This window comes from Podarcis raffonei, chromosome 6, assembly GCF_027172205.1.
Source record: "Podarcis raffonei isolate rPodRaf1 chromosome 6, rPodRaf1.pri, whole genome shotgun sequence".
Taxonomy (NCBI): domain Eukaryota; kingdom Metazoa; phylum Chordata; class Lepidosauria; order Squamata; family Lacertidae; genus Podarcis; species Podarcis raffonei.
Window position 1 is genome coordinate 48,978,818 of NC_070607.1, and position 21,337 is coordinate 49,000,154.

The 21,337-nt window shown below is 43.9% G+C and overlaps 1 protein-coding gene across 5 annotated transcripts in view; it reads right to left on the bottom strand.

Moving 5' to 3' along the window:
- The window catches only part of RNF220 (ring finger protein 220), a 331,499-nt gene that overhangs the window by 88,982 nt on the left and 221,180 nt on the right, over positions 1-21,337 (bottom strand). For 4 of the 5 annotated variants that reach the window (XM_053392650.1, XM_053392648.1, XM_053392651.1 and 1 more), the window contains exons 5-7: positions 17,726-17,782; positions 14,898-14,943; positions 931-1,026 (exon numbers count right to left, since the gene is read on the bottom strand). In XM_053392650.1, the coding sequence (XP_053248625.1) occupies positions 931-1,026; positions 14,898-14,943; positions 17,726-17,782 (199 nt within the window). The remainder of the gene's footprint in view (positions 1-930; positions 1,027-14,897; positions 14,944-17,725; positions 17,783-21,337) is intronic. The other variant, XM_053392649.1, reaches the window with a different exon arrangement.

The window sequence follows — 21,337 nt, forward strand, 5'->3', positions numbered from 1 at the left end:
CATGATTTTCAGAATGGAGTCCCACTGGTGGTGACTTGTTTCTGGCTAATTGGGGCATTATGCTTAGTCCTATTTTCCATCCATTTACAAAATACAGTAATATCAAAATTAAAACTAACATTATTCAATAATAGTTACAGGGTACCAGGCAGAGGTCCCGCCAACCTAGCAGTTCGAAAGCACGTCAAAGTGCAAGTAGATAAATAGGGACTGCTCCGGCGGGAAGGTAAACGGTGTTTCTGTGCGCGGCTCTGGTTCGCCAGAAGCGGCTTAGTCATGCTGGCCACATGACCCGGAAGCTGTCTGCGGACAAACGCCAGCTCCCTCGGCCTATAGAGCGAGATGAGCGCGCAACCCCAGAGTCAGTCACGACTGGACCTAATGGTCAGGGGTCCCTTTACCTTTACCAGGAAGAGGGCCTTCTCAGTAGTGGCACTCTCCCTGCGGAGTGCCCTCCCTTCAGATGTCAAGGAGATAACTTTTAGAAGACAACTTTTAGAAGACATCTGAAGGCAGCTCTGTACTGGGAGATTTTATGTTTTTAGATATGCTGTAAACCGCCCAGAGTGGGTGGGGTATAAATAGAGATGGGTGGGGTATAAATATTATCATTATCATTATCATTATTATATACTTAACAACTGTATTTTATGCCATGATGCACCAAGAAGTATTAGGAACCAGAAAGCTATACTGGGTGCAAACCTGTTAAGGGTATTATTTAACGTTTGTATACCATAGTACTTTTTTTCGCAAGATTTCCCAGATGCAAGGACATATGCATTAAACAAGTGGGATATTATAATCCCTGAAAAACATAAAAGGCTAAAAAGTTAAGGACTTGAATGGCAGCACTGAAAGAACTAGTAGTGGCACTTAGTAACTCCAGGTTTCCAGTCATCAGCTGAGTCCTCCTGGTTGCTCTCTCACCTGGTATCTGTCTGAGTGATGGATATCATCTGAGGAGTGAGGTGATGCTGTTGGAGAGTCTCCTTCTCGCTTGATTGAGGCTGACAACAAAATTGACTGTGGAAGAAGTGGGGAAAGGGAGAAGCAGTTAACAATGCAAAGGGTTCCTTGTTCTCAAGAGGCAGCGTAGAAGGATGTGTGATATGTAATAGTAAAAAATGCTAATTAAGAAAACATGATCACCAACAACCAGCTATAGAGAGGGACATGTTCTAAGTTAGATGGACATGTGGTGTGATAACTCTTGAGATGGCTTTTGAGAATGATGCAGGAAGTCATTCAGAGAGCTAAATATTCACCTCATGCCAAACCTGTCACCCAGTATGGGACAAACAAGAATATCATTTCTGGGCCTCATGTGTGGTGACTTGCATACAGTGCCTATGTTTAGGAATGGATACATGAACATTGCCCCTCCTCTGTCCTCCATTGTGCTCCTAAGTTTGTGTTAGTGGCAGAAGTAGCTGTATTATTTAGCTTTGTATCTCTCACATGGAAATACATCACTGAAGAACAACACTGGCAGTCATGACATAGAAACACCAGTACACAACTACATCTTGCAGGAACTACTGCCCATTAGGGAAAGAGAGATGATTTGGAAAAAGTAAAGACAGCAACTTGGAATTTTTGGGTTAAGTGAAAGGCACTGTATGAAATAATGTTCCCCCATCATCTCCACTCCAGTATCACTGGCATACACATTGGGAAACTACATAATTATACATACAGGTAAAGTATACATCATCTGGGATTATAAAAGAATGTGCAATACTATCTCTGCACCTGGACAAGAAAGATGCCACCAAAAATGCATAGGATAAAGGTGAGCAGTGCCTTGGTCAAATGACCACATATGAGGCTCCCTAAGAAGCCCATGCCAAATATTGCTTTTGTTAAAGAAAACTTTTTTATTTGCATGTTCTTAGCCATTTAAATACTATCTGAGGGTTTAAACAGGGATACAAGCAAAAGCACCTCAGTTGCACCTCCTAACTTTTAATGTGCATGAAAATCTCTCAGAAAATGTACTCAAACAAAAAGACATAAAAGCAGTAATGCAGAATCAGTGGGGAGAAGCATTTGGTGCCAAACACTATTCAACTGCACAGATCCATTCAGTAATTACAAATATTAGTATATTATTAAACCTTTTTCTAATTACAGTATAGGATTTCCTATACTGTTACAGTACAGGATTTCCTATACTGTTAATCTCAGAAATATCCCAAATAACACAGAATTTCCTTTATTTCAAGCTATGCAGGCAAAATGGTCAGCAGTGTACTTGAAACTGTGAAGGTTATCAGTACTGTGCAAACTTCAGAGCAATGGCAGAGGTATAAATTCCATGCACAAAAAAGATTTATGGGAAATGATAGAGCGCTTTGAAAATATTTTAAGGAGGTTCATTTACTGAGAACAGGGATGCTAACAGGATTTTCTGGGCTCTCCACCATTTGCATAGATTTGCATATACTTTGTCATTTGTGCAAATGTTCTCATTTTCAGGTGGAGTGCAGCCCCCCCCCCCAAAAAATCAGTGGTCACTGACAAACAGCAGGTGAGCAGGTGAAGTGCACATGCTCAGCAACAGGAGATAGCTTTTTCTTTTTTCACTCTTCTTCCCCCCTCATTAACCACAATTTTAGTTCCAGGACGTTTCAGGAACTCTTTCTTTCTTTCTTTCTTTCTTTCTTTCTTTCTTTCTTCCTTCCTTCCTTTCTTTCTTCCTTTCTTCCTTTCTTTGGAGGGGGATATGTCAAGATAATGATGGAGCTTAGTATCCTGTGGATCTACACCCTCCCCTGCTACCTTTGATCACGTCCTGCTTTGGTCTTCATCATTCACAAAACACTGTCAGTGGGACTGTCAGCTTTCTGACTCACTGGTGGTCAGTTGGGCAGCTGGACTCCCTCTCTGTTAGCATTGTGGCCCTTCTACCAATCTTATAGTTCCTCAGCTGCCCTTTAGGAGAGCAAAGAATTGTCCCACAAACAAACAAACAAACAAACAAACAAACAAGCAAACAAACAGGTTATCTCATTTGACTTCCATTTTTTTGTGATTTACAAGGCTGCTTGTTATACTTGAAATAGTCTTCTTCTTTTTCCCATTAATCTAGCTGATAACTCTCTAAGTAACTCTATTCAGGCCACTATTTTTTTAAAAAAGCAAAGCCTTTCTGAACCAGCCTAGCCTCATATCACCCACTTCTCTGTTACCACTGGATTATCCCCCATCCCCAGCGGTGACCCAAGGCAAGGTGCCCACCCACTCCAAACCATCTGAGCTCTGTAAAATAAGCTCAGCTAAGTAGTGAACAACTTAAAGTGTCCATATATTTGCATGTCAATGGCTATTAGCCTATTTTCTAGGAAATTTGCCAACCCAATTACATTAACTTCTCTGGGCTGGTGCGTAACGTGCAAAAACTAACCAACAACTCCTCACTAAACTTACCACAGCCTTATAGTTGGGTTTGGATTTATAATCTTGACTGATTCAACTTCAGCTCAGATTAGTCATATACACAGACACTTTAAACCCAAATAAGTTTGTGACAGCTGAAAGCCCCTGTCTTTTGAGATAATGGAGTGGTCACTTTGGCAGGGGGTGAAAACTGTTACTGTTTTGCTGTTTTAACTGATGTTTCCTTGTGTTTTGTGATCATGTAGTTTATTATAATTTATTTGAAAAAGAGGGGTGTAAGTTTATTAAATAAATAGGCAAATAAAACAATGTTTATAAAATCTTACACGAACCAACCATTTGAGGAACAAATACCCTGGTCTTCTAACTGCAGCAAGAAACAATTTTCAGAGAAGTACCCACCTTGCAAAAATGTGACCATCTTTTGTATCAGAAAGGGCCAAGATAGCAAAAGGATGGGATCCTTCTCCCCATATCATAATAGGCTAGATACAACATTTTGACATCAGGGAGGGCTCTGGTTGCAATGTAAACCCTTGCCTTCTTTCTCAGATTGCATGTAACAACCTGATCGCAGGAGTTAAAGATACTTCCCTTTTCAATTTGCTTCTGTGAAGAAATAAAAGTGCACAAGCCATCGACTCTGCTTCAAGGAACCTCAACAACGACTCTCATTGCTCCTCATCAGCCCCCACATGCCTGCCTGCCCACTCCCATCCACCCTTGCAAGTCGCTCTAATCCAATATTATTATCTGAAAAATGGCTGGGCTAGCTACGGAGACAGTAAATTAAACGTTATGTATTAGTTTTTAGCATGTGGTCCCAAGAAGAACGCTGGCCCCATTTATTCGACAAACCTCCTGAGCACCATGACAACGACCTCCAGAAAAAATGCAGGGCTAAACTAATCCCAAAGATGTCAATCTCAGACCCTCTTCTACATACGCTTGCCGTTTAGATGAATAAACTGTCTTCTTAAAATTGTAGCAAGCGGTTCTATTCTAAATACCTCGGCAGCATGTTAAACACTGTATCAGTGAGTCAAGCCCCTGCTCTAGCACCAAACTGCACTTCATTTGTGTTTCTCATTTCACCAAGGTGGAATGGCAACTGCTTCTCCATTTAGGCTGCGTCAGAATTATCAGGCACATAGATGGGATGGAGGGGGAGGAATGGGAGCAGAAGGTTTAGAATTAGAAATCTTGTCAGCTTTAAATGCCCATCTTCCTCCTTCCTACCAGCATTAGTGTTTGGTTGTTGGCTGGTAGATTGTGCTCAAAGCTGGACTCAGATTTGATCAAAGGTGGGTCACCCCAATGACACCACAACCATCTTTTTGAGAGTGGGTAAAAAATGGATTTGAGGGTGAAGAGGAAACAAGAAGAAGGGATGGATGGATGATAGATTGAGGGACAGGAAGATTAAGTCTTTTCTTTGTTGCAGATTGTCTGCCACCAGAAAATATGAAAGGTCCATTGTTTTAGTGCTTACAATTTGCACCTTTCTGAATCAAAAGAATAACAATTTGAGGTCACATAACCTCTTGACTAATGAGCAGTGTTCTTCAACCTGTGGATTGTGATCGAAATGTTAACTGGGCCCATTCAAATGTGGCCAATGGACTCTGGGTTCCCTTATTCCTGCATGGAGTCTGTTTTCCTGTATTTTTGTTTGAAAAGAAAATCCTGAAGGAGAAGGTATGGATTCACATCTACTTTGAAAAATTAGGTCCCAGCTCATGCTCTCCTCAGAAAACCTCTTTCTTCATGCAGACAATGGGCCAAAACAGGAGATAATCTGTACTTAGTCTACCTAACGGAGGGCAGAGTATGAACCTGAGGCCTTCCTGGTTTTCCTAGACTAAAACAGCTATTATCCTTGACCATTAGCCATGCTGGCTGGGGCTATTGGGAGCTGGAGTCCAAAAACATCTAGAGGGCTACAGGTTCCCCATCCCTGAGTTTCTAAATAAACAAAAGTGTTGGAGAATTTCATCAAATCCTCAACCCTCCAAATCAATTAACCCAATGGTACAGGACAACTATACACTATACAACTATTGACACTATAATCATGAAGGTGTTTTTTTTTAAAAGAAATAAGCCAGTCAATTCAACCCACCCCACAAAAAACCACAAAAGGCAACCTGAACTCTTGTGATTGGACCCTGTGATACACCAGCAGCCTTTGTTCCCTAGGGAGTTACTATGTACAAGGAAAAATTATGTCTCCTCATGCCCCCTGGACACTCTCAACACTGGGTAAACTTTCCTGTCCTCTCAAAGAAACTTGACATTCCTAGCAAAATGGTTGAAATCAAAAAGCAGAGAACGCTGTTAAATGAATATAATATTGTCTATTGAACCAAACCAGTGGAATGGCACCAAAATGTCATGGAGAATAAATGCTTCCAAGTCACCAATCATCTTGGAACCACTGAAGATTGCCCAAATATCGGGGGGCAGGATTTACCTAACAAACCCCATCAGTTGAAGGCCTTTGCAACAGGGCTTTCCTCCCACTATTCCCACTGTGAAATTGGCTGGGGGGAGGGTAAGAAGAACCCAGAATAGCATATGGGGAGGGGGGATTGTTCTCTCTGGCCAGCTGATATACTTGTGGAGACAGAATGTTTGCAATAGCAAGATGTTGAATTTCACCCTAGATTTCTCTTGGCTTTGTCTTCTACATAGCAATGGAGCTTTTTGGTTATATTACCCTACTCTGCAATCTAGTATGGAGGATGCAGATGTATTGGTAATTGTGCTAATTGTGCAGGACCAGCACCCTGAAGTCCAGCCTTCCCCTCCTTCCCAAGCACTAATCTGTAATAGCAACCAACAACCTGACCAAACCTTTCTCAGCGAGAGCTCCTTTCCCTATACCATTTCCAAGGCAAGCCACCATTTCACTCTGGAAAGGCAAAGCAAGAGACTTGTGCGAGTACCAGTGAGGCCTCATATTTCTAGCCCTCCTTTAAATCATCCCTCCGTTGGGTAAAGGCACTCTCTGTTGAGGTTATAAACCCTAAGAGGATCAGCCTCAGCATTACACCTGGGGCACGCTAAATAAAAAAAGGTCACCGGTGCTTTTTAAACATGGACAAAAAAGCAGTAAAATGTGTTTGGGAAAAAAAATCTGGCATTAAATCATGACTTTTTGCCTGGCTCGCCTCATTAAAAGTGGCCTTTTGGAAGGTAAAATTATCATTGTAAGCGATAAGATCTTTAAGAAAATAATTCACGGCTTCTTCACCCTTTAATATGATAGCCGCCACCGGCTAATTTTTTTCTTAATGGCAACGAGGCCATCAATCTTTTCCAAGGCTTGCTCTCACCCTCGCTTCCCTCCCCTGCCAGCTTCCAAGCAACAACCTCCTTAGCTCATAGGAATAACGGGGTCCTTCTTCTCTGCTTCTGCTCTAATGCTTTCCAACTTGACAAATCCCCCTTTGAAGAACAAGCTAAGAGAGAAATATCAGTTATAATATGCGACAGAAAGCACAAGGAGAGAGCACTACCGGACAGATTGAAAGTAGAAATTAAGGTGCAGTTTGTTCAGCAGGGGAAAGTGATTAAAAACTGGGACTGGGTTGTCAAGGAAAGTTGTGGATTCTCAATCAAGGGTATCCCTTCACACAAGGCTAACGTATCTTTAAACAGCAGCTTTAGTCAATCCTAAACTAGTGTACTCTTTTTGTCATATATGATGGGGAAGGAATCTGCAGAAGTTTTATTCCAAAACAGACTCACCTCATTTGATCTGGATGGATCATGACCAGCATCGGATCATGAATCCACTCGATTCTGTAGATCCCTTTAAGAGGTGTCCAATGACTACAGCACCATTTCTGTATGGTATTTTTCCCCTTGCCCTTTAAAAAGTCCTGGGTAATGTAGCTGCTTACACTCTGGAGCAGCTAGTAGTGCATGGGGCTCCTTCCTTTTTGCCACTGCACACTTTGAATACAATACAGCAAGTTCCCCTGAGAGCAACATAGCTTGATGCTGCACTCAGAGTGAATTGTACAGAGAGAAAAATGCCTGCCCCTATGTAAAAATGCCTGCCCCCCCATACAATTCTGTACAGACTGAGATTGGAAGAGGAAAAATTATTATCAATGGCAACCAAAGTGAACAACTCTTGACAAAGTCAGGAAAAGTGCTATAAATTGACATTTTAAAGTGTAAAAAGCTATTTAGACATCAGGTTAAAACTTGGGTGTTTGTGTTTATGCAGGCTTTCAGACATTAATGCTGCTTTTTTTGATACTGTACTATTTGCTGTTTCAGGGCTCATCCACACTTCCGCTTGTCTTGTGCCTGGAAAGCACAGATCTGAACACTTTTCTGCTTGAGCCACACTTTCCAGGCATGGGTTTGAGCAGTTTTCCCCTTGCCACAATCCTTTCCCTTCAAACCCCAGTGGTGGGAGCACACTGGAGCTGAAGCAAGCAGCAATGTGCACACACCACACAGTCCAAAGTTATTACACAGAACTCATAGCTTATGTCTGAGTGCTCTTTTTTTGCTCCAGAGCTTTCCCTGCAAAACCCCTCTCTTTAAAGTTCTATAGGAGCAAACCCAAATTGCCATTTGCTCCAATTCACTACTAAAGATTGGTTTTCCCCAGGAGAAAGCAGACAGGACTAGAGGATGTGGGGATGAGCCCTGAGTCTTTTGGTTTTATGGTGTGTGGTGCTCCTACCCAGAAAAGTCAGCCTAAATACTCCTGTTAACAAAGTAACCACCTCAACCAGTTAGAAAGGCAGAGAAACAGTTACCTCCAAGGTTTCTTTCTCTGCAAGCCATAAATAGTTTGTTTGACTAGATGTTCTGTAATAATTTGTTTGACAATAACACTAGATAAACTGCTATCAGGTTACCGAAACCAATAAGCCCTTATAGGATGTTGCAACTGTGATTGTGAAAATGTCACTCTCAAGCGAACGCAACCTGATTCAAAATGCTTGCTGATGGGGGTGCTTGCAGGGGAGCTGGAAATGGGGAGGGAGGTAGTCAATAGATCACTAAGCTTGAATGGAAGGGGACAGCATGAGACATCCTCATTGCAAACAGGGATATCTGTGCTCTCTTTCAAGAGGTTACAGCACCTCTTCAGCAAGGAAAAAGATATAGGAATGGGCCACTTTGGGAGCCACGGGTAAAAGAGGAAGGGAGAGGTGGGGTTGAGACTCTTTCAAATGAAGGAAGAGGACAGTGACAATGGCTGCTTACCAGTTCCCCTTCCCTGTTACCTGTTGTGGGAGACAAGAGAGCAAGAAAATCCCTCCTTACCTCTACTCACCCATCCCAAAAACTTGGGTAGTGTAAATGAGGTATAGGTCCACATACAGGATAGATCTTGGTGCTCTTGAATATATCTCCGAATGATTGTGTGAGCGCCTATGTGTTCATGCGCACAGGCAAGAAAAACTCATGCAGGTGTGAGGGTTTCAAAATTGTTTTATCATCTGCATGTTAGAAGGTAGATCAGAATCTACTGGTAGATAGCCAGATCACATAGCAGATCAGCAGGAGGTTCTGCCTCTCAGTTATTTAACATCAGCAATAGCAGAAACCTTAAACTGAGGTGCTAGGGTTCCAGAGTTACTGCAGAGTTCAGATATTTGTACTTGGCTATGCAAGACTAAAGTGGCCAGGGTAGGTGTGGGGCAGTGGAGATAGGTAACTGGTTTCTTCCCTGGAGCCATCCTTTTGCCTCTGGTACTGGTTGCAGGAGCTCAAAGTGCTGGTAAAAAAACGGACCAGTCTCTGCAAGCCTGGCCATGCCTGGGCTAGGTGAATGACTGCTCACTCTGTGTGTATGTGTATAAGAAGTGCCCATGCATGTCAGATGCATACATGTATGTGCTTACATAAACATGTGAGTGTGCCATGCTGACCCCAGGGACACGGGTGGAAGCAAGCACAAGGCGAGGGACACCTATGATTTGGGAGCATCCCACGGCCAAGAAAACACATCAAGATTGTAACATACGCTCATTGCTGCCTCTCCTAAAACTATCCCCTCCCTGTCTCAGAGACAGGTCAGATGTCAGCACTGGGAAGCGGTGAGCTGGCAGCAGTGACACTTTGTTTCCTTTCAAGGCCACCCATTTGAGACTATTAAGTGCGGGGCTCCTGCTTTTTGATAGCTCCGAAAACACAGACAGTTTATTTCTCTTAAACAATCAATCACAGCTGCTGTCAGCACAACAAATACCCTAACCCTGCTTTTTACATCTCGCTCTGGCCTTTCCCTTCTCTCCTGCGCAAAGTGTTTCCTGCCTGATGCGTTGGACTTTAACTCTGCCATCTAAATAGGTACTTATCACTTAACATGGAGGTGATGGCTTGACATGTTTTCTGTCTCCTGCCCTCCCCTGCATGGTGGGGAAGCAGTCAAAGTGTTGCTAATAGCTGTTATCACTTGGGAACTGTAACCCGAATGCAATGAGTGATACCAGCTTTTGCGGTGCTTTGTAACAGCACCAGTGGTCTCAGCATCTCAAGACGCGAACACCACCAGCATCTTTTATTCTCTGACACTTTCCCAATGCCCAGTAAACTCACATACTCCCACTGGCTCCTTTGTTTGTCTTCAGGAAGCCACAGCAGCAATTAAGGAGGAAAGCCAACTTCAGCTTCTGGCAATTTGAACCACTGTTTGAGTTACACCAGAGAACAGTGCACAGTTCCCTATGCCTCAATGAAAGCTGAGGAAGGCAAAGGCTTGACCATGCTAGCATGTTGCCATGCAAGGAATCCCAATAACTTTGCTCTCTGGGCTTTTTCACACTTATTTGCCCTAATTTTCCCAGGCATAGGTCTGCACTTTAAAGTTCTGTGCCTGGCATAGGCGTAGCATGGGGGGCGTGGCCCTGGGTGCAAACGGGCACCCCCACTGCAGGCTCCTTCATTAGAGCCTGGCTCCATGTGAGAAGGAGCTGCGCCTTGGCTGATGCGCTCGTGCCTGGCCACAGCTCTGCCCCTGATTCAGCGGCGAAGAGTAGGAGGCGAGTAGGTGGCAGCTTCCATGTCCTTCTTATCCCCTGGACACTGGCGCATGGGAGGCCGCCCTCTGTGCACCGCCCCCTGGGGGGCACGCCCCACGCACCCATACCAGGTAGCGCTGGCTTACACCCCGCCACTGGTGCCTGGGCATTTTTGTTTGCTCCCCCCCCTCTTGCTGTTTGCTCTGTTAGAACACTAATAAGTGACCCCTCCCCCCCGGGGGAAAGACAGTGATAGAAGAGGAAGTTAGGGTAAGCCCATTGTCTACAGTCTGACTGCCAGTGGTTCATTGTCATCCCTGCCAGAGACTGAACCTGGGACATTTTACATGCAAAACGTGTGTTCTACTACTGAGCTATGACACCCTCCTTGAATCTCAAGAAAGGTGTTTCTTGGTACTATTTTCCACTCAACTTTGGACACAGAAGTCAGAACTAAACCTCATTTCAGCCTAGAGCACACAGATCATCCGTCATACACTCTATATGGTTATGTTCGAACTAGTTTTTAAAAACCAGCACCAGAGTGTCTTCCACGTCTCCTGTGAGTTTTCAATATGTGGAATATATTGTGGAAATATGTGGAATATGTGGAAATCCATTTGGTTTGTTGGTTGACAGGAAGGAAGGAATTCTGTTCTGAAATCCATGTGCTTGGAAGTAAGACTAATTGATTTCAAGAATGCTCACTTCCAATAAAGTATACTTAGGATCACAGCCTTAGTGGATATGTTTCCAAACTTAATTACAACTACCCAATCTTTCCCCCAGTCTTTCTCCCACATGAATACCGGCCCTAAGTGCTGACATATTTCAAATATACATGGACAGTTCTCTGGTCTCTCTCTCTCTCCCCTACAGCCACAATGAGCAGATTTAATTATTAATCTTTTATCGTCTATCACTTTTAGAGATGAAGCCCTGAGGTATTATGTGATTTCCCCAAGGTCATCACAGAAGTACATGGCAAAGCTGTTACTAGGGATTCAGGAACACTGATGGAGGAATCTAGGTACATAGTGCCTTTTCTGGCTTAAAGTACAGAGAAAATTTAGTAAAGAATCTATCCACTGTGAGATATCTGGAAACAGCTTCATCAAACTCTTCCTCCTCAGAGGACGTTAGTGGTTGGGCAGACCACTAGAAACAATAATGCAGCATCAGAATTCCCTGCCATCCCTTCCCTCTCTTCTTTTTAAACTTCAATGCACTGTTACACGCCACTCCAATCGGCTGCGCAAGATTCCCGGGGTTTCAGGCATGCTTATCAAGGGTTAGTGTTTCCTTTGGGAATGAGGTTCAACAAAGGCTGTAGTGCCTTTATGATAGATGGTTTATTTACACATATATACAACCTGGAGTTGTCAATGGTAGGGCTCACAGCAGTAGCATCCCAATAGCTACCAGCTCATTCCATAGTAACAACATTGGTAAGCAGAGCCCCATCCTTTTCTCTGCAGCCTCTCTTGCACTGCACCCAGGAAATAACACCATAGCTTATCAGCTTTCCTTTTTTACTCTCCTCAGAAAGAGACCACACATTTGTGTTCTCACTCCTATTTCCTTTGATCCTGTGTTGTGTTAATACCTAATCATCTGATCTCTCTAATTGCTTATCCCACCGCCCATCACCTCACAAAGAAGCCTGACACTTGTTGTTTTTGTGAATATTACCCAACCCAGGAAGTGTGCCTAGGTTAATTAACCTTTCACATATGCTAATTCCATATGCTAATTCCAGGGGATTAACAGTGGATAACCCACAATTTTTCAGGGACGCGGGTGGCGCTGTGGGTAAAACCTCAGCGCCAAGGGCTTGCCGATCGCATTGTCGGCGGTTCGAATCCCCGCGGCGGGGTGAGCTCCCGTCTTTTGGTCCCAGCTCCTGCCCACCTAGCAGTTCGAAAGCACCCCTAAGTGCAAGTAGATAAATAGGTACCGCTTTATAGCGGGAAGGTAAATGGCGTTTCCGTGTGCTGCGCTGGTGCTGGCTCACCAGAGCAGCTTCGTCACGCTGGCCACGTGACCCGGAAGTGTCTCCGGACAGCGTTGGCCCCCGGCCTCTTAAGTGAGATGGGCGCACAACCCTAGAGTCGGACACGACTGGCCCGTACGGGCAGGGGTACCTTTACCTTTACCTTTAAACCACAATTTAAATACACACAAGTCTGGCTATTACCAGTCCTAACATACCAGTTCTAATTAAATCCTAACATTTCTTAAACCCAAGCATTTAGCACTACCAAACATTATGTACTGCATCTTCAACAAATAATCCTTGTGTCTCAAAACTTGCACCCAAACGTTTATTTTAGTCAACTGTTAGTGGCCGGGGGCGGGATCCCATTTTGAAAATTAAAATCCAAAATGTGCAAGCCTACATAAAATGTGAAATTTAAGTAAATTTGCCTATTTTCTTTGCACAATTTTTGGCATCTTGGATCATTCCAGGGCCAATTTGCAGGTCTTTTTCAATGCCAAGATTGTTTCCAGAAACATGTGAGTGGGACCCATTTATCTTGCCACTAAATAACTATAGAGAATCCCAGCAAACCAGGGATTGAGGAGGAAGGACTTCTATGTCAGAGAATGGTGTTTCTAGACCACTACTCTTCATCCTTTTCAGACCCAGTACCCACTTTTAACCTAAACATATATTTAAGGGACACTTCTTTCTTTATTTTTCACCATATACTTAAATGGTGGTAGCACTGCTGTTGCAACCCACCTTAGATCAGCCCATGACTTGATAGGGAATCTTGACCCACCAGTTGAAGACCAAGGCAGACTTACACTTAGTCTAGCTATTAAGTGAGAAGCGCAGCACCTTTTGCATCACGCAGGCCTGTTCTTCAAGCAAGTGCCACTTGAGAATAACAATTCTGAGGCCAAGAGGCTGTAAGAAGAATTCAAAAGCCCCCTCTTCTTAACATTCTTAGGTGATGGTGGGAGAGTGAAGGGAGGGGGACGCCATGTGGCGACAGCAGACAAGTGATCTTGGTTACACAGGACCCCTCAACTATCCTGCCTTAATCCCTTCACTCAAAGCAAATGGGATTCTTTGTTGCTTGAAGCTTCAAAGGCACAATCCCTGCTGGGAGAAAAGGCCTTTTTCTTCCTTATCTGGTGACTGTCTCTAACTCTCTATATTTACTTCCAAACAACTAATCTGCCTATTGAACGCCTCCTCAGGCTTGGTGTTTCGGACAGATGAGTTATCACCATCCAGCAATGAGCACAACCAAAATGCACAGTACAAGAGCTGCTTTTCATGCTGCTCTTTCCTACTCCCTTGTGAGGCACAAAGGCGAATAAGAAGATTCTTGATTTTTAATTGATGTGTTCCCTTTTACTTGCATGCCTGCTTCTGCTGTGTATATTTGTTTCTGAATCAGGAACGGCAGCTCATGATCTGCCAGAGTAGCACTAAGACCACACTGTATAGGGTGTGGCGCACACATTACTAGTAGCCTATGACAGCAGGTGGCACAACAACCTATGAAGTTTTTCTGCTTGGTTCTAAGGGCCATGTCAGGACTGGCCGTTGTCCTCTTCAGATCACCACACAAATGCTTCTTGTTCTTTTATAAAACTTTTTATTGCATATTAACAAAACATTCTTATAAACGGTTCTTAAATATTATTCCTCAGAGTCACTTCTTTCAGATACCTTCTGAGCTCTGCTTCTCCATGACCAGCCACTCTCAAAATGGCGAAGGCACCCTTCCCTTCGCTTTCCCGATCTTTTTTCTAACCTCCTGGCTAGAGCTGGCCTGTATCTCCCCTCCTCCGAATCTGAGCTAGAACTTAACCCTTGCCTTTCCTGGGAACAGCTGGTCCTTCCCTGTTGTTCCTGTTGCTCTCTTCTCTTCAATTCACTGCTCTCCTCCCCCCCTTGGGGAATGCTTTCTCCCTCTGGGAAACTGGAATCTTCTAACTCTAACTCTTCCCTGACAGGCCACTTCCTACATTATTCGGCAATGACCCTGCAGTTGCCACTACATACACATTTGTTTAGCCACAGCTAAGCACACCCCACCCCTAACACATTACAGATGGAGGTTGGAGACAGAGAAGATAGAATTGCTGCAGACATCCACTTCACCAAACTAGTGTCTCTGGTTCCAGAGCACGCAGTGTGAAGTTAAGATGATTTAATCTCCAATTGCAGGGACCCAAAGGCCAATTCTAGTAAAATCTGGAAGTATTTTAGAATGCTGAAATGGTTTTGCAATGGATTCTAAGCATGCCCACTACGTATTGAGGCACTAATATAAAGAGGGATGCAGAAATAAAGACTTAAGTGACTGTCCTCTGCCCAGGGAACTTCAGGGTCTGTGTACAGGACTACACAACTGTTTGATACCACATACTGTTATGAAGATTATGAAAGGAAGATCAAATTGGACCAAGAAACAGTGTTTGTAGGGGCATGGAGGATATTGGAAAACAATATGTGACCAAATTTGGCTCACTTACCTTGGGAGTACCTGGAGCCATGACATCCTTCAATATAGAGTTCTTACTGTCAAGAGAGAAAAGAAGAGTATCAGTACCATACTGAAAGTGGGCAGATAAATTCTACAAGGTAAGACTTTTCAGACCTTTTGAGGGGGGCGGGGTTGGTGCTGTAAAGCCCTCTATGATGAGATCCGGACAACTAGGAACTCACTTTCCACATAGAAGACCATCACCACCACACTGTACCCAACTTTCTATCCCTATTATTTATATATTACATTTGAATCCTACCCTTTCTTCAGAGCAGGATTGGTGTTCTCACAAAAACCCTGCAAGGCAGATTAGACTGAGAGACAGTGACACTCAGTGCTACCCTGTCAACTTGGAAGCTGAGCAAGGATATAACTTTGACTTCCTGTATCCAAAATCATACTCTAGGCATCACAGAAGTTCTGAAGTGCATCTGCCTTTTACACCCACATTATTCTTGTAGCATAATAAAGCTTTCCATGTCCACTATGAGGCAGGCCTGGCCCTTTGGGAAAATATACCATTAAGTATCATAAACAGAAGTAACACATAGTGTTGCAATTTGAAACCATGGCCATTTAACTGGACTGGCACCAGCTTCTGGAGACTTCTTGGGCAACTTGGATAAGGACCCTTTAATAACTCTCCTTGTTCTCTTTGGCTCTCCTCATTCATTTTTGCAGAGGAGAATGAGGGACAGCAAGATCGGAGGGAGGGAGGCAACCAAATTGGAAGCAGAGCATGGAGTGAGGCAGTTGGCATACCATTAGGTTGGGGAATGGGCTGCAAAGACCTACATGATCTGGTTCTGAGGCATGATGGTCTGGAGGTTTCTCATGCCCGTGTTACAATGGCCTGCCCAAACCACTGCACATCCATTCACAACTCTTCTTACACCAAAGACTCCATTGCTGAAAGATTGGATAGACATACCTCAAGCATTCCCCCACAACAGTGCTTTCTCTTAACTTAAATTTGTCTGATAGGAACCCAAGAGTAGATCCTGCCAATTTCCTCACACTTAGGCAAAGCAACAATTGCCCCCAAATACCACATCTCTCAAGGCTCCTGTATATGTGGCCTGTCTCATGCTGTTCCCTCTTCCACACTGATGGAGGCCAGAAGAAAGCCCCAAAACAGGGTGTTCCAAAGCCAATTATCCTCCCCTCATGACCTGCCATTGTGAGCAGTCCAGCTGTAGTTGCAGCAGTGGCTTCACTGCTTTGCAAAACAATTGGAAGGCACTCTATGGCCTGTGACCCATGAGCCAGGCTGAGAGGTAACTTACTCCAAAGATTTGTGCCAACGGGGAATAAGAAGAGGTTAGGCTGGCTCTGGCATCCAGCGGCAAGTGGAGTGAGTTTGCTGGCAATCCCCCCATTCCCAAGATCAAAGGCTGCTCACCCACTAGCTTAAAGAAGACTCATAGGCAGGGTAGCAGTGGTATTACCTAGTGATTGGAGCGAAGGGTAGCACTTTACCACATTGCAGAGTGGATGCACAAAGGGAGCTCTATGGTACCCTGATTAAGCTGTTGAGGGTACAGCCCTGAAGGGCAGAAGGAAGGAAGGCATGCAAACTAGTCAGAACTAATGGCATACACACTTGGCAAATCTCAGCCAGATTCTTAAAAAAACACAAAAAACACCTTGACTTTGTTAAGGGTTTGCTCTAGTGTCCCTTCCAAACCTAGTCAATCCTAGTAGCAAATGACAGTCAAAGTGGTGGCATTCACTTTCAGTTAGTTGTCCCCTTACTGGTTCTGGGCCCTGGCAAATTCCCAACCCTGATGACTTCTTGAACTGGCCATGTTGGGTAAGACAGGATCTTGGATGAAACCACAGCCCAGTCCAGGAGAGGCAGGTAAAGGGGTGAAACTGAAACCAAAGTGTGCTGAAAAAACAGGTGATTTGGGAAACTATTAAGAGACCTACTTGCCATGCAGAAAAGTAGTTAGCTGTGCTGTGGATAACTTGTCTCACAACGCATTACCACCTGCTCCTACTGCTTATGGGACACAGAAACTGGTTGAAAACTCTACAAGCACTTGCCACCTTGTTTGACCAGAAATCCTGCTGCAAAGTTAGCGTCCTGTGGGACGCTGATGTGACAGGCACCTTCCTGGTATAACCCTGTCTGGGTACAGTCATTCATATACACTGCCTTGTTGCTCTGTGACTGATTACAGTCCCTATTAGTCAGAGGATACCTGATAAGGAATTACATTTCTAAATATAAATGGTTACATTTCTCTGCAGTTCACATTTTCCCTGAGACCCTTGGTCCAGTATGGACCTCAGCCCTTGAACAAAATTAATGTACAGAGACGCTAGCAGGAATGAAGAGCATTAGGTATCACACAGGACTGGGTCACAGGAGGAGAATGTGGAGCAGAGAAAAGAGAGACAAATTACTAAAATTAGAAGGGCCTTTCTCCAGGCTGTAGGAATTCCTTCTTTCTCTCTGCTTGGTTGATTTGTTAATTTCACTCCATTTCTATTTAACGGCTGGAAGGAGGTTCACACTAGGGTGATCCTCCCCCTCCCCGCCCTCCCTGGAGCAAGATGCTTCAGATTTAATAATGCCTTTCACCCTCACTCCAGACAGGTTAAATTTGAAACAATTACATATCAAAGGCGACGGGGCGGGGAGACCCCGCACTGTAATTTTTTTGGTTATTAAAGTAATCTCTCTCATGTAAATTCTCCAGCTAACATGCCACAAACAGCATTAGGAAATAAATGATTTCCCCATGATTCGATTTACTGATACAAAGCACCTGCAACAGGCAAAAATGGGGCTCTGAAATATGTTACCCAAGCTGATGTCTTGCGCTTGCAGGGCTCCCACAGCTGGAGGTCCCTCTTCTTAGCCTTGGGGGGGTTGATGGATGGATGGGTGGATAGGTAGAGGGGAGGGTGGTGTGGGGGGGAGGATAGTGGGGAGAGAAGGAATTGTACTTAATAATAAAATTTGTATGCAAGTCGGCATCCCAAGCTAGGGATGACTGATCGGCAGCCAGAAAGTATTAAAAAGCCTTGCTAAACAGATGCTGACAATAGAACAAGACATATCAAATCAGATCTATTCTAGAAGCATTAACACACACACACACACACACACACACACACACACTTTTCTTCCCAATCACAGCAATATGGGAGACATCAATAAATTTTTATGAGACTTTTAGAAGATCAACATGCTACTGGATGTGACAAAAAAGCAATGTGGCTGTCATGTTCGCTTTGTCGGGGACACTTTAGTCCCAGATGTCGAGCTGTGGCAGCAGTGAGTAGAAATTGAATTTGGCTAGCTTTAATCTGCCTTTTGTTGGCAGATGGCTGGGTGTAGAAAAACGAAGTGAGGAGGGTATTTTGAAGGTGTTGGCTCCTGGGGACTGCAAAGCTTCCCATGCCACCACTGCTTCTTTGTCGCAATCACAGCCCCCTCAAAAATTGAAGACCAAAAGTCATCTCAACCTCAATTCTACCTCCCTTCTCAATAGCAACCAATGTGCTTTTTGGGGTCACTGACAAAAAGCTGGTCTTTTGTGCACGCTTCAGGGAGGTAGGAGGCCAAGTTATCCAATTCCTTACCAAAGGGAAGTGTGTTGTGTGTGTTGGCATGTGTGAGATATTTACCTATTTAGAGAGCAATCCCAACCCCTAGATTCATTGGAGATGTTTTCACTGTGGGGAGCCCCCCAAACTGGGTGTTCTGGGATTGAGTCAGAGGCGGTTAGGGGTGTGCCAGGTTCACAGCTCTTTCATTCCCCTGGGAGGCACCAGGATTGGGTCCCTCAACTATGTCTGCTGGGAAGCCAAAGCAGAAATTAAAAAAAGTAGGAGCCACCCGAACAAAAAAAGGAAAAAAACCCTGGCCAGCATAAGCCAGTGTTAGATTGCCCATTACTTAATGTCATTCCCCTCCAGTTAGTATTGCTCTCTTTGTACTATTTTCTTTCTTTCTAACCAATCCTTACTAAATGATTGTCAAAAGTGGTTTTTAAAATGGTGGAGACACCATACTCTTCTCCTCAGGGCAGGGAAACAATGGTGGCCCACCATTCTTCTTTCTATAGCCCTCAGGACTCTCCTCAGGTTATACATCCTCCTGAGACACACCCCTCACCAGCCTTGCTTTGCTCCTTCCTTGAGGGCTTTTGCTTGGCTGGATGGAGGATAGAGAGAGATGCGTGAGTGTGAAGAAACTAGCCTACCATACAGAAGTTACCTTCACATTTATTGCTCTGCCCACTTTTGCCTCTGGCCCTAACCAACACTGACATGTGGCTCTCGGAGGACTGCCCAGAAGGGAATGTGGTTCCTATGATGTTGGCAGTTAAATATGCTTTATGGTATTTAACCAATTCTTCCTTTCCATGATGCAGCGAGGAAATGAATGATTCTTATTTTTATTTATTGAATTTATTAGTTGCTTCAATGCCCAGGGCAACTCAAAGCAACTTACAAATGAATGGACAAACAAACAAACAAACAAACAGACATTACACCCCACATGGATACATGAAAACCAAAAGGAAAGAGAAATACATTAAAAACATCCGACACACTTCTAAAAGACCACAGATAGTTAAAAGGCCAAAGCTTTTGCCTGGTGTCAGGCGAGTCTCCCTGTGGGGAGCACTCCACAAACGGAGCCACCGCAAAAAAAGGCCCGTTCCTGTGTTACCACCCTCCAGGCCTCTTGTGTAGGGAGCACACAAAGAAGGGCCTCAAGATGATGAGCACAGTTAAAGCAAGTTGACAATATTTGAGGAGGAGTATAAGTGCTTCTGATTCTACTCTCAGTAGTAACAGCACATGCTGAAGATCATTTAACAAGCGGTAACTAGTCCAGATTAATTCATCTAGAGAATTAGAATGTGATTTTTGTGGGTCACACTTCAGTGCATTAATACAGTCATACCAGGTCAGGCCAAGGGACCATTCCTCCTACAAGTATTGCATATCTGTTGCTTCATTATAAGAACACCAAACCCAGAACAGGCTGACGCCTCCATTTTCTTCTGGTATTAAAGAACCAAGTCAGAGATCGTGTTTTTAAACACACAGGTAAGTTATGTGCATAGGTAAATGTATTGTGTAAAGTGGCAACACTCTCTCTTGTCCAGTCCTTCCGAGAGCAAATCATTAATCGCTAGCCTGATGGTTGGGAAAGTGAGAGGCCATAAGCAAAGAGAAACCTTCCTTCCCATAAACAGTGGTGGCAAATTAAAAATGGTAAAAGGGAAATCACGACCTTTAAAGTTCAAACACTTTCCAGCACCTTTTAAAGTTTTCTGCTCCAGGCCCTTGCAAAGAGCACAATCTTTGGAGACCTCAGAATTCTCTTTAATCACTAAGCAAGTCAGGAGCGGTCTGAAATGATCACACATTTACATAGTAATAACCTCAACCAACACTCCCCACATTATTTCATGGCCAGCATATTGCCACACAGCGAGCGATCCATGTGGTTTAAATTATAACCCATACATAGGAAATTACTTGCTAACTATGATCTTCACAGGTTTGTCTGACACTTCTAATTAAGATGATTTACATAGAATTATCCTTTGAAAGCAAAAAATGGTGCTTTGCTAGCTAATAAAATATAATTACTACATAGCCCCCATCCTCCCACCCTTTACAAGTTACAGTTAGTTTTAATCTGTTTGGGGAATTGTTTATCCAGTTCATTATGATAGCACAACTTACTTGCCCCTTTTAGGTAGCAGCAGATCACAAAGAGGCAGGAATTAACAGATGGGGAATAGCTATCATCCCCTAATGAGGCTAAGGGGGAGTTTGTGGGTAAGATTTTCGTTCTTGCGGCTTTGATTTCTAAGAAAAATTATTGTTTCCATGTTGATCTACTTTCTACACACAAATATATGTGTTAGCATTTGGCTATGTTGCAAACACATCTGTTATGAAGCAGAAGCACATATTTACAAAGCAATCCTATTGGGGAAGGGAAGAAGAAACACCAGATTCCCAGCCCTGCTGGGCTCACATCAGCAGTGGGTGGGGAAAGCTCCATAGACTCTAATGGGAGGGAAATCATTATTTCCTGTTCCAAGGGCATGCCCAGTAGGGAGCTTTAGATCCACTGAATCCAAAGCTTCCCCCAATGTGCCCAGGAAACCCACACTTTTGTTCTTTCTGTTACTGGAGTACCAACAACACAGCTCTCTGCCACCACTATAAGGAAGCATCCTGGGGTCCCTCTCTGATGGCAGACCTCCCTCTCCACCAATGGTGGAGAAGATCTGCTGTATCCTATGGCCCCCGGGATGTCATTCCAAAGCCATAGGATCACACTTTTACTTAGTTTGTAACACAACTGATCCTGAACACTCAGACTGCAAAGAGTAATTTAATATTTGGCAAAGAGCAAGTCAACTGGGAAGTTCTCCAACA